The sequence below is a fragment of the Aquarana catesbeiana genome, linkage group LG08, assembly GCF_042186555.1.
Source record: "Aquarana catesbeiana isolate 2022-GZ linkage group LG08, ASM4218655v1, whole genome shotgun sequence".
In the NCBI taxonomy this organism is placed as follows: Eukaryota; Metazoa; Chordata; class Amphibia; order Anura; family Ranidae; genus Aquarana; species Aquarana catesbeiana.
The window spans coordinates 157,109,661-157,126,207 of NC_133331.1; the positions used below are offsets into that span (position 1 = coordinate 157,109,661).

Sequence of the window (16,547 nt, forward strand, 5' to 3'; positions counted from 1 at the left end):
AGCCCAACTCACACTAACCTGACCTAATCTGAATTAGAAAATAATGGATTCTATTCTAAAAAAATAAAAGCATGCTAATTTACAAATTAGTATTGTATAATGGAATTTTCTGTCTGCTGGTGATCTGTGAGAAAAAAAAATCTGCCAGAAAACAAATCTTAACAGCACAGTGTTATGTTTTGAATGGGAAATGTCAGTTTTGCCAAGCTGGCTCAAAAAATGTTGTGATATCTCTTTGCCATGTGTGCTGTTAAGCCTGGCATGTCAATTGAGTCTGGAATCATGTATTGGTGGGCCTTTTTGTGGTGGAGCACTATAATATATAAGTAGTGATAACTGGGATGTTATTATGTGCTACAGTTCAGCAGTAGGTCATGATCCACTGATAAGAAGGGTAAGGTGAATTACCCAAGGTTACCTTTCCCTGTATATTTGTTTAACCTGTGCTGCTTCCTTTTAAAAAGCAGATGTGCATTTTTGCTATGTGAAGTAACCTTAAACGTACAGTGGAGTTAAAAAAAAGTGTTTTACTGCATCCACCTTTATTCCTAATAACCTATCCTCATCAGGTGCTCTCTGCTTTACTCTCAATGTCATCAAGGTGCCTATGCCTGATCCATTCTCAAGTGTGGGAAACTTTCATTGCAAGCTCAGCATGACACTCCCAGGTGGCACCTTAACACTACCATGTTTATCTGCATGCAGGATTTCAATCAGTGAATAGAAAAGCGTAGAAACACTCATTAGCACTCAGATCTGTTTACCCACAGTAATGAAGGTAAACATTTTAAAGGACAGATTAAGGAAAAAGCTTGAGAAGTAGGGACTTATTTTACTGCACTTAGGCTATGCTCCAGTTTTTGGAATAATGGTGTCATTAGGCAAAAAAGGTTGCAGATCATGCTTAATCTTAAAGTGTTTTTCTTTATTTTTTACGAGTAATTAAACGCCTGGCGTTATTGATCATTGTTGATTTTATGTCCCTCTATTTGCATAATCTATTAAAGATGAATGATTCATGAAGTGATTATTATAGGGAAGGGAAGTACAGGCGTCCCAGATAGTTTTGTCAAGGTGAGAGATGCTTTAATTTTTTTGCTATTAGCGGATAATCTAATTAAGTATCTTGAATGCAAATATACTATATGCTCGGACTAGAGGCTGTCTTTAAAGCCAACACTGCCAATGCCTCTTTGTTGCTGTTTTTTTTGTGCTTTGCCTTCTCCAGAATCATTTTTCCAACTTCAATCGTTTTATTTGACAAAATAATTTAAAATGTGCAGATTCAATAAGAGCTGCCAGCAGGAAATAACATAATAATATAATTTGGTAAATTCAACTGCCTTGTTAAAGAGCTTTTGGTGTCTTCTCTGTCCTGCAAAATCCATTTGTTATATTTCAAGGGAGAATCAATTGTACTGATAGAACCTACAAGATGACTACTTCAGCATTCTAGAGCTAGGCATTTATCACAGGCGGATGGCAATGACTAAATCTGTATGGATGAATACAGAACAAGGGTCATTGACAGCACTTTTCAGTAATCTGGGTTGGTCAATCTCATGGTTTTTTATTTAATCTTGTGGTTACAGATTACGGATACTGAGAAAATGTTCTGTTTATGCAAATCAGTCTTATATAACTGTGATACAATTGGGTGACCAGATACATGCAGAAATGCACAGCAGCCAATCAGATATCAGCACCAAGCTTCAAAAAGGTTTCTAATTAAAGCTAATTGTATTCTATGATTTACTGCATGTCAGTGCTGTTTGCCCCAGATTATTAAATAGTCATGATGCAGTAAACCATCAGATTATCAAATTACATTTCATCAATTTACATCAACCAGAACAATAAAAGTTAAATAATCTGTTGCTACGGGTTACTGCATTTTCCTCTTAACCTTAATAAGCCATCTCATTGTTCTGTTAGAACATGCTTTTCACAGTAGGAAATGAGGCCTTGATATTCTTCATTTAATAGTTAATAGATTTCTGTAGACAATTTGTCCATCAATCTATGTATCTATAAGTTTCCTTTTAAGAGAAACTATCTGAAGGGTCACACAAGATGGGGTTTGGTTTGAATAAGTTAGTCAGGCCCTTTGATGGGTATACATCCATCACTGGTTAATAGGATATTCTGGACATCCAGGAAGAGTGGTCAGAGGTCATATGCACATTTTTCCATAGCAAAAATCTTGAGTCCTGAATTACTTACTGGCACTAAAACTGCTTGAATCTTACCACATTTTAGTTCCTCCATACAAACCCCAGATTATTAATACTTTTGATAGAATGTATCCGTACATATTCAATTAAAATTAAAAAAAAAAAAACAAATGTTACTATAGTTTTTATGAAGCTACGTTTTTTTAATAGATTTACTTGGATGTATAGTATTCCCTAGGCTCTCTTTCATCAAAGTATGAGTATACCATCCTATAAATGCTTCTTGTTTCAGTTGTAAGGGTTTAATTTGGAATAGTAAGGTGCTGTAATCGTATTGCTAAAGAACTGGTATGAGTTAAGGCTGTTAGTGATTCTGAAGGTGGTGAAAACTCGCCAGGACCAGGCTTGCTAAGAGACCACATACCTTCTCCTATGGCAATGCTCCTTTGCTGGCTCAACCAGAGAGATGTCTACTGAAGTTGTTACTGCCTTGCTAGCAAGTGAGGCTCTGCAGTGTTTCAGCCAGTGAGGGAAGATGCCCATTAGAGAAGCTGTCAGTTGAACCTTGGTTATTTCCTGCTGGTGCCAGCATGATATGGACCTCAGAATGCATGACTCAAGTATCAGACGCAGACTGTAGAAAAGAAGAAATAAGGCAAGTTGCCCAAGGGATTAGAGAACCATTTTACTTATTTTAAACCTTTTTTATTTTTTTTATTTTGTTTTATATCATTCCATTTACATTTATGCATATATTTTTTTCTTTTTCTGTGTACCACCCTGTGTCTGTCTGTCTTCTGTCCATCCATTTCCTTCTTCCTCGCAGAGAGTTTCTCCTCTCACCTCTATGTAAAGCAAGAGCCTCATGAAGCTTCCCTTACTCCCTTCACTCCCTCTTCACTGGCCAGCTCAGGGCTGGCTGATCTTCAGCCTTTCCAGATGGCCCTCACGGTTGATGCATCCACACCTACGTACAGCTCCTTCACCCATCATGGCCCTCCCTACGGGCAGTTCGGCAGCCAGCCACTCATAGCAGGTACCAAACTTACCCTCATGCATAAATCAACTGCATTCTCAAATAACAAGTTTTCATGATTGCTGGAAAATAGCTGGTCAAATAGGCCCAGTTATCTAATAAGTATATTAGCTCATCAAATATCATTACTCAACTCCTTATTTACATAAGGACCAATAGAACACTGTCATGTTTTATAATATACTTTGTCTTAAAGACAATAAAGTTTTCCTATAGAGGTTAGTTGGCGTGAGTGGCAAATAGTTAACTTCCCCAGGCTGTTAAAACATTTTTTATATTGGCCATTATTGCAAATATCTGTAAATAAACTGCCCTGGATCGAATTTGTAAAGCCCAAATTCATAAGATTAATATGTCAATGCTCCCCCCCCTTTTGTTTTAAGTTTTACTAGGACAGAGGTAGGGTTTACTATAATCTGTAAGCATGTAAGCAGTGGAAACATTTTCCCTAGTCACAGTCTTACTTGGAGAGTCAATCTCTGGAGTGCTCTGTCAACATGGAGAAACCGCTAAGGTTCCTGTGACACTATAATGCTGGTGTCACCAATTTCCATGTGAGTTCTCAGTAGTAAAATATGGATAATGTAATCCAAATAGGGAAATCAGGAGGTTTAGTTTACAGCAAAACTAGTGGTGACTGATATCATATTACACTGATATCACAGGAAGTAGAGGCCTGGCTTGGGATCAAACTCTACCTTCACACCAACCTTAGGAGTAGGGCTCCACTTTAACATTTGAAATCATATCCACAGATCTCGCTACTTAGATTTCAAAAGACAAATGTGCCAATTTATGTTTTTTAATTTAAAAAGTAAACTGAATTGCTTAAAATATGTGTTTATATACAAACTTTGCTGGGCTCAGTAACTATGTTGCAGTTTACTAGTCACTTATACTATTGAATCATAGAGGAGTGGGCAAAAATGAAGAGGTCCTCGGAAGGCTAAGTACGGTTGCATATGTAGGAGTAATAGAAATTATAATCAAAAGTGCGCTCTATGTACAGATTGAAAAGCAGTGTCTTTTTTTGTGTTGTCAATGACAGTTAATAGATGTATACATTCCTTTAGGACCGTATGTAAAACAGGCCTTGTGAGTTTACAGTTATAAATATACTGTATCTCTCTTCAATGCAAGTTTCATATATGATTCAGCAGAATTATTGGAAAATAGGGATTCATACATTTGATCTGGCCATTAGTATTTAAATTCAGCCTTTCAATATTTATATGCCTATATGAGTTCCTACTAAACATAGAGTCTGTCTCATTAAAAAACAGTTATGAAAAAAACTTTTTATAGTGTGGAATATTTGTGCAATGGTATATGGATCTTGATGGATTGCTATATATACTGTAACACATGCTGAACTACTGTTAAAAAAATCTTTTTAAGTTAAGACTTTAGTTCACATCCTTGGATGAAGTCCAATGTGTTATTATATTTCAAAACACAGAATATACCTGCTTGCTACTGAACAGGAGTACAACAAGGAATAATGCAAATATAGTACTTTAGAGTATTTGATCTTGTACTACCTATACTTGGTGTTGCTACAGGTTCTAGTCTTGTTTAGATTTAGACTTTGGATGTGATATGCATATTTTGAGGTCATACAATGTAAGCATGGAGCCTTGGGGTTTGATCATTTATTTACTAATAATAGGCTGATGGAGCAGATGTGATGTGTGTGTGAATAAGCAAAAGCAAGGCTGCAAGAGCATTTAGTGTGTGGAAAAGGTGCTCTTCCCATACTAATAACATGACAATAAAGTGATAACCAGGTCACTTTTGGAAGTATCAGTGTTAAAGGGAAATTCTAATGTATTTAAAGAAGTACACATTTATTACTTTTCCGCTATCTTCTCTGTTGCATTATTGTAGTATACATACAAAATTGTAATTTCTACATTTAGTAGTCATCTTTATACTAGGGAATATGATTCACAATCACAACCATGTTTAAAATATCCTAAATCATTTTAAAATAATCTTGCCTAAGAGTGGGGTCCACAGTAAACCTTCTTCTGTGTTCCACTATAAAACTAGTGTCACTTTTGTTTCAAGGAGCCTGACATAAAATGAGGGCTAAGCGCTATAACTGTCATCATCTTTCTCCAACAAGATAGGTTAGTCGGCCATTAAGGGCACTCTTACTGGATAAAGGAATAGCAGCTGGTGGGGCTTAGCCCTCTTGAAATCAGGACTGTTCAGTTTTCCTTTACTTCTTTTATATTTTTAGGAGAGAAAACTTGATTTACAGGAAATAATCATGTGTATCATTTTTTAAAAAACATTTTTATATACCAATAGTAAAAATGTATCTCTTTACTCTTAGGTCGAGACATGACGAGTACAACCCTTCCTGGTTACCCTCCTCATGTTCCTCCCACAGGACAAGGCAGTTACCCAACCTCAACACTTGCTGGAATGGTCCCTGGTGAGTCATTGTTTTAGTTTAGAAAAATTTCAATCTTAGTTTACAAATGAAGTGACATACAGTATACATAAGCATTATTTATGTCAATCCAGTACACAGTAGCTATATCATACCATTCACAAATGCAGTAAACACTCTATAATACAGTGCATAGAGAGAAGTGGATATACTTCCATATGCTTTTTTAATATGATAGATTGCAGGACAGTGCGAAGAAGGATTTAGATCACACCAAAGCAATGAATAACATATGCGCCTTGGTTTATAAGTGTGGAGTATTGAAATGACTGCTAGAACCCAAGTGTTTTGCTCTAGGCAGCATTTCATATTTTTTTTCCGCGCAAATATTACATATAAGACACACAATAGTAGAATATATATATATACACACACAAAGTATACATCTAACAGTTTTAGATTCTGTAATGTTTCAGATATAGAATCAGAGGCAAGATCCTTTTAGTTAACATGAAATGTTTACCATAGGAGATATTAAATAGTATTTTACTAAGAGCAGTCAGATACAGCATCTTAACTTAGCATACACTCTCCAGTCTACCCACATGTCACTAGATAAGCTTAGAGTCTGAACACTAACACATAGTATGCAGCACTCCACAGGTTACTGGCAGGAAAGAGGCATCTCATTATTACTGCATTGACAGGCACCAACGTTTCGGTCCACCATTCGGTCCAGCCTGTGGAGTGCTGCTCATGTCTGTCCAGCTCTAAGCCTTGTCTGTTTCACTGCAGGACTGGGAGTGGTGAGTCTAGCACATTGTGCATATCTCTCTGTTGTATTTTCTGTCTTTTCATATCCTAATTATAATGCCTTGTGCTACTATATGTAGGAAATAAGCAAACCTTTCCACACCAAAGTTATAATATGTTATTCAGTGATGCCTAACTGTATAATTCAGGGGTTCTCTGCATGAATATGGGTCTTTAAACTAGATAGTTTGCATATTTACTATATATGAGGCTCCTCTAAGCACTTTGGGTATCATGCAAATGGCAACAATTGTATTAGCAGCATCCAGTCAGATGTTTGCTTTCATTCTCTAACAATCCATGTGAAATCTCATAGTTTTCTATAGTTTTCATGTTTTTTGTTTTGTTTACGGAAACATACGAGTAGATCATTCCCATCAAAGGCAACCTGTCCCACAAAGCAACAGGACAGGCCAAAGCATCAGGATCACTTAACTGATGCCTTTCACATACTCAACTTCATTTTACTCCACCACCATTCCATTCAGCTGTTTGAACACAGATAGGAAGCCTTCTGTCAGACCTAATCATAACTTGGAGCTTACTCATTTTAATAATGTAAAAAGTTATATTTGAAAAAGGTTCTGAATTTGAAAGGTTGCTGAAAGAGAGAGCACTATTTTTTTGGCATTTCGATTATAAAATCTTGGGGTCAATTCACAAAGCTTTACCACATGCGATAAGGGTATTAGGTTACTCGTTTGCATAAATTATTGCATGCGGTAAATAAAGACCAATTCACAAAAAAATAACGATTATGCGGTATTTACCAAAAAAAAAAAAGTGCCGGTAAATATCGCATGAAAAGCTCTTAAGTCCACTTCACAAATGGACCAGAGTGCTAAAAAGCATGCGATAATTACCACCAGGGTTTAGCTGGCGGTACCACATGCAGTATTTGTCAAAAAACAGCCTGGGCCCCCTGGGCTGTGGTTGTCGGGGTCTGCAGGCAGGAGGCTTATCGGAATCTGGAAGCCCCCTTTAACAAGGGGACCCAAAGGATCCCGGACCCCCTGCACTATGTTAATGAGTATGGAGTACATTGTACCCCTACCCATTCACCAAAAAATAGTGTAGTGTGACAAAACACAAGAGTCGGTTTTAAAGATTGTGTCCTCTCCCTATGGTGGTTTCTTCTTCCTCCGCTGTCTTCTCCCTCCGCTAATGTCTTCGTTCGCCACTTCCTGCTAAATACTGACATCACCCGGAGACCCCATCCCTTGTGATATCACTGGATATCCACGCCCCATGGTTATTTAAGAAATGTCAGACAGCGGGAGCAGACACAACGGAGGCAGCCAGCATCGGAAGAAGACCGTTTAGCTGGCAGCGGCGGTGGCAGATGAAGAAGACATCATCGGAGAGAGAAGACGGAGAAGAAACACCAGAGGGAGAAGACAGCGGAGGGTGAAGAAAGCGGAAGAAGAAGAAACCACCGGAGGGAGAAGACAGTGGAGGAAGAAGAAACCACCAGAGGGAGAAGACAGTGGAGGAAGAAGAAACCACCAGAGTGAGAAACACAGGTGTAAGAAGACACGATACTTAATAAAGGACTTGTCAAAAACCGTCTCTTGTGTTTTGTTACACTACACATCTTTTTTTTTTTGGTGAATGTGTAGGGGTACAATGTACCCCATACTCATTCACATAGGGGGGGCCCGGGATCTGGGGGTCCCCCTGTTAAAGGGGGATTCCAGATTCCGATAAACCCCCTGCCCACAGACACCGACATCCACAGCCTACGCTCACCCCCCCCTTCCTGACCTGCTGGGCTGCATGCTCGGATAAGGGCCTGGTATAAACTGGGGGGGACCCCATGCCATTTTTTTTTTCATAATTTTTAATTGCCGGCATTTTTTAAAATCAGCTGTGAGTGGGGAAGCCTGCTGACAGCTAATGAGTCATCAGTTGTTAAGGACGCGTCGGCTGGCTTCCTGGCCCTCTGCTTAGCAACCAGCATTGCCAAAAAAAACCTGGGGGTCCCCGTTTTTTGACAAATCCCAGCCAATGCGGTAAATTACTGCATTAAATAATGCAGTAATTACTGCTAAAAAAACAAATACCGCATTTGGTATTTAACAATAAATTCTTAGTAAATTGAACTTTCACAACTGATTTACCATATGCGGTATTTTATTGCATTTTTCTGGCCGTTATTTAACTCTTTGTGAATCAACCCCCTACTATCTGTATATTTAGCACACTTTAAAATAAAATAGTTGGAGTCTTTGAAAGATACAGTGTATTATTTAATTGGAGGAATGATTTTTTTGCTAGGCACAACTCAGGCAATGGAATAATACCCCTGTTTATTTATTCCCAGATATATAACACAAGTATGACTGAATGCTCCATTAAATGACATTGCACAAAGATGTAGAACAGGTCCATATTTTTCAGCCCTTACACTCTACTCCCTAATATAAAAGGGTATTCTCAGGAGACATTATTGTAGAACTTAGAGGAAAGGGAATCCCAATTGGTGCAGTGAACTGCTGAAAAGGCCTTGCGGCCGGGTGAGCAGATAGGGGAGTATGGAAATAAAATTCAATGCTGATGAGGAAATTACACTTGTTTCATTAGTGATCAGGGAAAGAGATAGCTCAGTTCCTCTTGGTCACAGTTGAGCTCAAAAGCTCATTATCCTCCTGTATGCATGCTTTCACTTCTCATCAATAAACACTTCCAGTGTCCGCTGTCAGCTCCCCCACCTCTGCACACACCTATAAACACATGTAGTGCTGTGCACATTTTCCTGTGTCTGATATAGTACCAATGGCAAATTCATCATTGCATCATATTCATTAACTGCCAGGAAATATATTTATTCATCATTATTCATCATTGTTATCTCATTCGTAACCCAACAGGCTAGTTATAAAAATATAAAGTTTCTGGCTGGTTTAATGCTGAAATATTCAATACAATGTTCAGCCCTATTTTTTGTGATTTACTTAATTACATCAACTGTTACAAAGTGATGATTAATACAATTATATTATTTTGAGGACTCAATTTACAGGTGAACCTTATAAATAGCATGGCTTATATAAAATAAGGTTTAGGAACAATTTTCAAATGATATATGTATGCAAACAATTAGAATCTTGTCAGAGTGGGACATTTAATGGGATATTTAACCACTTGCCACCAAATTACGTACCTGGTACATCACTGGACTTCAAGTGGTTGTACCGGGATGATGCCTGTAGCTGCAGGTATCCCCCAGTACCATTTTTTAAAGTCAATGGTCAGCTCTCTTGTTACAGCAGTCAGAGTGGCTGACTAGCCACGCGATTGCTATTACAAACAGCGGTAGGGGATGTCCCCCCATTCCTTTCCGCGGCTTGCTCTGGCTTTCCCGTCCCACCAGAAGACCCAAGCTACCAGCCGGTACAGGTAGCTGGATGCCCAAACATAGCCGGGATCGACTTTGATCAGGTCTCCATTATGGTAACCCGGAAGTGTCATTTTTAAAACAATAGAATGTATTCAAAAACATTGATCTTGGTGTTTTGAATGCTTTCAAGGGCAGAGGAGGGATTTGGGGTCTTAGAGGATCCCTCCATAAAGAGTACCTGTCACGTGCCTATTGCTGTCACAAGGATGTTTACATTGAATATTAATCAATTATAAATGCACTGTATTATAAAAACCACATTTGTAAGTGCTTACTGCGTGCATTGTGCATGTTCTGCCATTAAACAAGAATCCTTTGTTATTTTTATTTTTTTTGTTAATTTGTTTTCTACTACAAATTATAAAGTATACGTTTAGGTTCACTCTAGTGTGAGCAAGGAATGTGTGCATAATTGTGCACATTCCCAACCCACACAGAAACACTCTGCTCTCTAGAAGCCGGGTGCCATTTATTTTTACCGGCACCCCATTTATTTTTACACATTTTTGCACATGTTAAACTGCATGGTTCCATTTTTTAAAAACCGGGTGAGGGAGTTCTTTGTAAATGTTTCTCATGGGTAGGGCAGCCCATGAAAATGAATGCAGGCAAAGTTTTCATGCATACGTGTGAACCAACCCTAATACAACTCCTTACTGGACTTAGTTTTATTTTGTAAACATGTTTTGTATTGCAAGCACTTAAAGTGCAACCCTTTCCAAAATATGAACAATAAACCATTTACATTTTCTTGACAAGCAGTAAAAGAGGTTTAAAACAAGTTTTCCTCACCTCTATACTTGCTTTTAATGTATCTATACCCGAAACTTTTTTAAGTTTTGGATAAAGTGGGGAAAAATTTGAACCCAAGTCAGGTTTTCATGTTGTATCTGTTAGAGAGATTTCTCCATACTGACTCCCAAGCACAAATTTTCCCCAGACAAGAAGTGAAGGAAACTCTCTAACAACAATACAGACATGAGTATATTTTTGAAAGTTATTTAAGGTTAGGATTTCTAATTTTTTTTTAAAGTTAAGTAGGGTATGCTAGAATGCCTATCAGTGATACAGGATTTTCCCCAAAACAGGAAGTGAAGAAAACTCTTTCTTACAGGCCATAGATAGCTATACAACCTGACAGGGGTTTTAACCTCTTCCCACTCTATTAAAAAAAAGGCCCTGGGGCTAGTCTTGTATTAAAAGACTAATAGCAATCTACTACCATGGCCACCATGGCTGGAAAGTCAACAATGTCTGCACAGAGGGCACATTACTCACAAACGTTTAATTACTGTCTGTTATGATCAAAATGTTTCTGATTCTGCAAAGACCATCCTATGTATATGGGCATCCTAAAACTTATTTAAGACCATTACTGCAGTGCATTGACCAAACTAGAAACCAATACTCTTGCAGTATTCATACGCTTGGTTTTTGGAGAGGATCAAGCACTTGAAAGTAAGAACTGGTATAGTCACTGTGGAGATATTTCACATCTTTGGTGACAATACTGGACAGTTATCAAACAGGTAGATAACAACTGAGCCTAGGGATCCATAACAAGCTTGAAAAAACTATTGGTTCAGTTCATACAATGTCTACTTTTATTATGTGTGACTCACAGATTCAATTATTAAAACATAATAAAGAGAAAACAGAAGAGAAAACATTTTTGTATATTGACTTTCTAGGAAGTGAATTTTCAGGAAATCCCTACAGTCACCCGCAGTATACAACATACAATGAAGCATGGAGGTTCAGCAACCCAGCATTACTAAGTGAGTAACTACTTTACTTATAGGTAATAGGGCCATAGGACTATAATTTTGACTGGTCACTTATGAATAAAAGAACTTTATCAAAGATACCAGGCGCTCTCAGTAACCCTTGAGCTCTAGTTTGTTTTAAACTCTAACCATAGAAACGCAAAACTGTGATACCATTTAAATTTTACTGCCTTACAGAGAGGTCAACAACCCTAAAAAAAAATCATAGCTATCATAAATAAATATATTGTACATATCTTACTGATGCATCTAATTAGGTTGTTTGGATTCCCCAGAATACATTAATAATGATAAAGATAATAGACTGTACATGAGTTATAGCCCATACACTGTTGCAATGTGAATGTCAACCTAATGAATGTTTTGCTTTGTTAGAAGCAATACCTTTACTGCCCCTAAAATTAGAAGCTATACTTACCACTACAGTCCAATTTTGAAGGATCTAGCTCTGCAAACTACCCTGATGATCTTCTCTTGTGGCTCACAGTGTTGCCCCTGTGATTGTGTTAGTAGATTCCTAATTAGAGTCAATGAAGCTGACTCATAGCTTTAGTAGGCTGAGTCAATGTGAGTGGCAAAAAAAATCAGAAGGTCATTGACACTGATCAATTTCCTCCTCCAAAACTATATTACTAGCTTTCAATTGTATTTGTTTTTTTACAAAAAGCATAGTGTCTTGTATACAATTTATTTGTTTTGTCACATTCTTTATTCTGTGTTTTTGTTCACTCGTTGTCCTTCCAACCAGTACATTCTTCTCCTGTGTTAACTTTCAGGTTCCCCTTATTATTATAGTGCCACATCCAGGGGCTCCGCACCTCCCACTGCTGCCACTGCCTATGACCGCCACTAGTTACTATGGAAACCACATGAAACTGCAGAGCGAGAACTTAGGCGTCCATATTGTACCTGTGTGAGCATCATCATGTTGGGAAGAAAAGCTTCTTACATTGTGCCTCCTGCCATCACTCTGCTACAGCTACTGACCCTGTTCAGCTCCACTGTGCTGAACTCTTATCTACCACAAAGTCTTCTAATGACTTTTTTCAACAGAGTAGCTAAAACATACGCCCAGCAAACAAGTCTGACCCTGGAGCCCTTTTGCTGCAAACAAGAGGCCCATATGTTCATTTATTCTGTGGATCTTGGGACCTTAGGACAGCAATGTCTTGGAAATATATCACAGTGTTATTGTTTTCAAAACAAGAGTGCAAATAATGAAGACATTTTTTAAGACTCCAAAATATATTCCAAAAATGGGGAGATTTTTAAACAGCAAAAATAAAAACTAAGGAGAAGACAAACCATTTCCCCTCCGAATCCATTCCACTGGGTAAAGTTTCTGGACAGAAAAGTTCTGACAGAACCATTCTGACACAATTAACAATTGGAAGATTGCAGGAGTTAGAAAACACAACTCTTGGGAGTATCAGAACTAGCCATCACTTCCTCCTTCCCTGGACAGGATGCCAGCCTTGTATGCTCCATCAGTTGTGCTGGCATTCCTAATACCCCAAATGGACACAAATCCTGTGAAAAACAATCAACTCAGAGAAGACAGGAGGACATTTTGAAGTCAAATGACTAAACATAAAAAAGAAATATAAAATATATGAATATATAAATATATATATAAAATACACTGTTTTTATGCTTTATCATGAAGGTCTGTAAAAAGTTACAATAGACAATTTTCTATAAAAACAACAAAAAGAAAAACAGTGCTGATAATGGAAGAGATTGTCATAGGACTACATGAAGAAGACAGTTCTTGATATATTGTTCCTCCTTCTAGCTTTTTTTTTGTTTTGTTTTGCACTAGTGTGTCATAGTCTGATACTGGGGGCTGTGTTATGCCCCTGTATAAAAATCATTGTGAATATTTCACACTCTAGGAAGAAAAAAACAAAATACAGGCTTTTTTTGTAAATTCAGTAGTTTTATGCAGATTAAAATGGCACTTAAGACACGGATTTCAGGTTTACAGACAGTTCACATTGACAATGATTTTAAAAACATATTATTTATTATCCCAACCTCTAGCAGCTAGACACAAAATTACCCCCTCCCCCTTCCCCATATCTATACAGAACTTCCACTCTTTAACACCTCTCATATCATGAGCCAGCAGTCAGGACTGGATTTACATTATTGAGTCATGTAGGTACCCTAAAGAGACTGTCGTTGGATGACAGATTACCAATCTACTGCAGGTATGAAGTGCAGGCACTTAGAGGCCCATTACTATGATGTGCAGCTTCAATGACCAATAGGAATGTGCAGAAGGTAGGAAAGGGATGAGAAGACTTTGGCATTCTCAAGAAATGTCAGAATGGTCTGAGATGCAACTCTGTCAGGGAGGTTTAGGACGCTGCTGCAGATATGCACAGGCACTTCTAGGTGCGCACACTTTATACCTGTAGCAGTTTTTCCCACTATCCACCCAGTAACAAAGTTTATTTAAAGCAGAACTACACCCTCCTATCTTTTACAGCCAAGGTAGCTGCCATCTTATCCTCTGTCTGATCTGCAGTGACCATGGTGCTACACATGTAATCAGTTATGACAGCAGGCATTTGATGGTTTGAAAGTTCAGTTGAGAGCACAAGTAACCGTGAAAGTTATCGCTCACAGCATGTCTTAAATTGGTGGGTTTATTTCCGCTTTAAGCATACTTAAATTGATACCCAAACTTTTTCTATGTTAACTGCTCCTTTAACATACTATGATACTTGATAAAGTTGAGTTGATTTATGATGGTTTTTACTAAAGAAAAAGTCATCTTTTAGAGTCTAAACTGCAAAACTCAGGCGTATATGGTCAAAAATAAAATGTAGTCCTGGTAGCAATGGTACAGCTTAATGTACAGCAACCATTACTCTGAAAATACAGAATTGATATGTGCTGTTATGGGTAGCACCATGGGTACAACAGAGATAAATCATACTCTAGTCTACGAGATAGCCCAACTATTATTATACACTTGGGAAAATGCAACAATGTGTTAAAAAAGAGCCAGCCTACCATCCTTTGCTCAAAGTTTTGTGGTATTACCATAATCAAAGCCTGGAAAGAAGTTTGCCCTGACAACCTCATTAAAACGTATTATTAGTTACTAGAGTTAGCAAATTTATTTTTGTTATAAGAAACCATGAATCTGTTCTGTGTGGAATTCTGCATGATCCAATCGATGTATGAGATTATCTGCTATGTGTACAAGCCAGAGATCATGTATAAATCTATGGGAACTCCTGATATTTGTATATGAGTGTAACTAAAAACAGGGTGACATCTTCCAAGCATTGAGAGTTATGCAATTTAATGTGCACACAATCCCCTGTATCTGCCTTTAATATATATAAAGACCGAAAAGTAGGCAGAACAATGCAATTGTCAATAAAACTGTGCTTGATACTATTTTAGAATCTTGCTGCCAGTTTGTGGGTCATATCAAACCTTTCAATAACAGAAAACAACTGAAAAAAAAAAAGTACATTCGGATCCAAGGGACTATTTACAAAAGGGGATAGGTTTTATTGAGGTTCATCTTTATCAATTAAGCAGATCAGAAGTATAATGTGATTTATATTTCCCTAAACTCAATCTTATGAACACAGGGTCGAGAGAAAAAAAAAAAATCCAGTTGCCTTAGCAAATAACTCCCACTGTCAAAATAAATGTTATACAGTTTCAGGTAAGTGTGCAATATTTTCCTGCTCATCAAAGAAACCATGGGGCATTTGTACTCACTCTATAATGGGATTGAATCGTACTATATGTACCTATATAGTGGTACTATGTGCCTATAATGTGGTAAAAACTTAACATTTTCCAAAGTAATTGTTTACTTAACTTTCTGAAATATTTCAAGTGCATGTTCAGCCAAAACTTTTTTCTTAATTTTGGATAAAGTGGGAAAGGACTAGAATTATTTTCTGGTTATTAATGCTATTCGGAGCTCCTTTAGAGAGATTTCCCTTACTTCCGGTCCTGTTCACAATGTTTTATCAGACAGGAAATGAGATGAAATTTACAACAGCAACACAGACACAAATAAAAATGCTTTTCATTGGTAAAGAAGGGGAAAGCTAGAACCCTTGTTAGTATTTTATTTTTGTGTATGTGTATGTATCCCTGTTGCTGATTTTCCCTCACTTCCGCCATGGCTAAACTGTTGTCAAAAAACAGAAAGTGAAGGTAAATCTTTAAAACAGAGCTTTGAAGAACAGAAATCCTAAACTTTCTAACCTAGTTTTTTGGCTTGACATACACTTATAAATGCATTTGGTGATGACTTACTGAATGTACATTTACCCTAAAAAAGAAAATCTAAATGGTGGTTAAATGCAGTTAACATGAAAAGAAACCCACTCCCCATAACATCTACTGACAGAGAATTTGTGAAACATATTGCAATGACTTCAGCTGACTGGAATATACGAGGGGTCTTCAAAAAGTTTCTGCACTTTGTTATATTCAATACAGTTAAATAAAAGTGTGGAAACTTTTTGAAGAACCCTTGTATGGGATAATTTATTTCATACAGGTACTTATATAGGGCCATCAATTTACCAGAGCTTTATATATATTGTACATTCACATCAGTCCCTGGCCTCAAGGAGGTTACAAATCTAAGGTCTCTAACTCACATTCATACACACACTAGGGCCAATTTAGACAGGAGCCAAGTAACCTACAAGCATGTTTTTGGAGTGGATTTAACAATATTTGCAAAAAAAGGCCTAAAATAGTCTAACTTCTGTTCATTAGACCATACAGCGACGGAAAAAAGTATTGGACCCCCTGCTGATTTTGTACGTTTGCCTACTGACAAAAAAATTATAAGCCTGTTATTTTAATGGTAGGTTTATTTTTACAGTGAGAGACAGAATAACAACAAAAATATCCAGAAAAATGCATGTCAAAAAAGTTATAA

The 16,547-nt window shown here is 37.4% G+C and overlaps 1 protein-coding gene across 12 annotated transcripts in view; it reads left to right on the forward strand.

Annotated features, from left to right (window-relative positions):
- PAX2 (paired box 2) overlaps positions 1–16,320 on the forward strand; it is an 81,888-nt gene extending 65,568 nt beyond the window's left edge. For 3 of the 12 annotated variants that reach the window (XM_073596590.1, XM_073596593.1, XM_073596591.1), the window contains exons 9-12: positions 5,552–5,653; positions 6,319–6,417; positions 11,516–11,602; positions 12,407–16,320. In XM_073596590.1, the coding sequence (XP_073452691.1) occupies positions 5,552–5,653; positions 6,319–6,417; positions 11,516–11,602; positions 12,407–12,528 (410 nt within the window). In that variant the 3' untranslated portion in view covers positions 12,529–16,320. Of the gene's footprint in view, positions 1–5,551; positions 5,654–6,318; positions 6,418–11,515; positions 11,603–12,387 lie in introns of all 12 variants that reach the window. The other 9 variants (XM_073596598.1, XM_073596601.1, XM_073596602.1 and 6 more) reach the window with 7 other exon arrangements.
- The last annotated feature ends 227 nt before the right edge of the window (positions 16,321–16,547 follow it).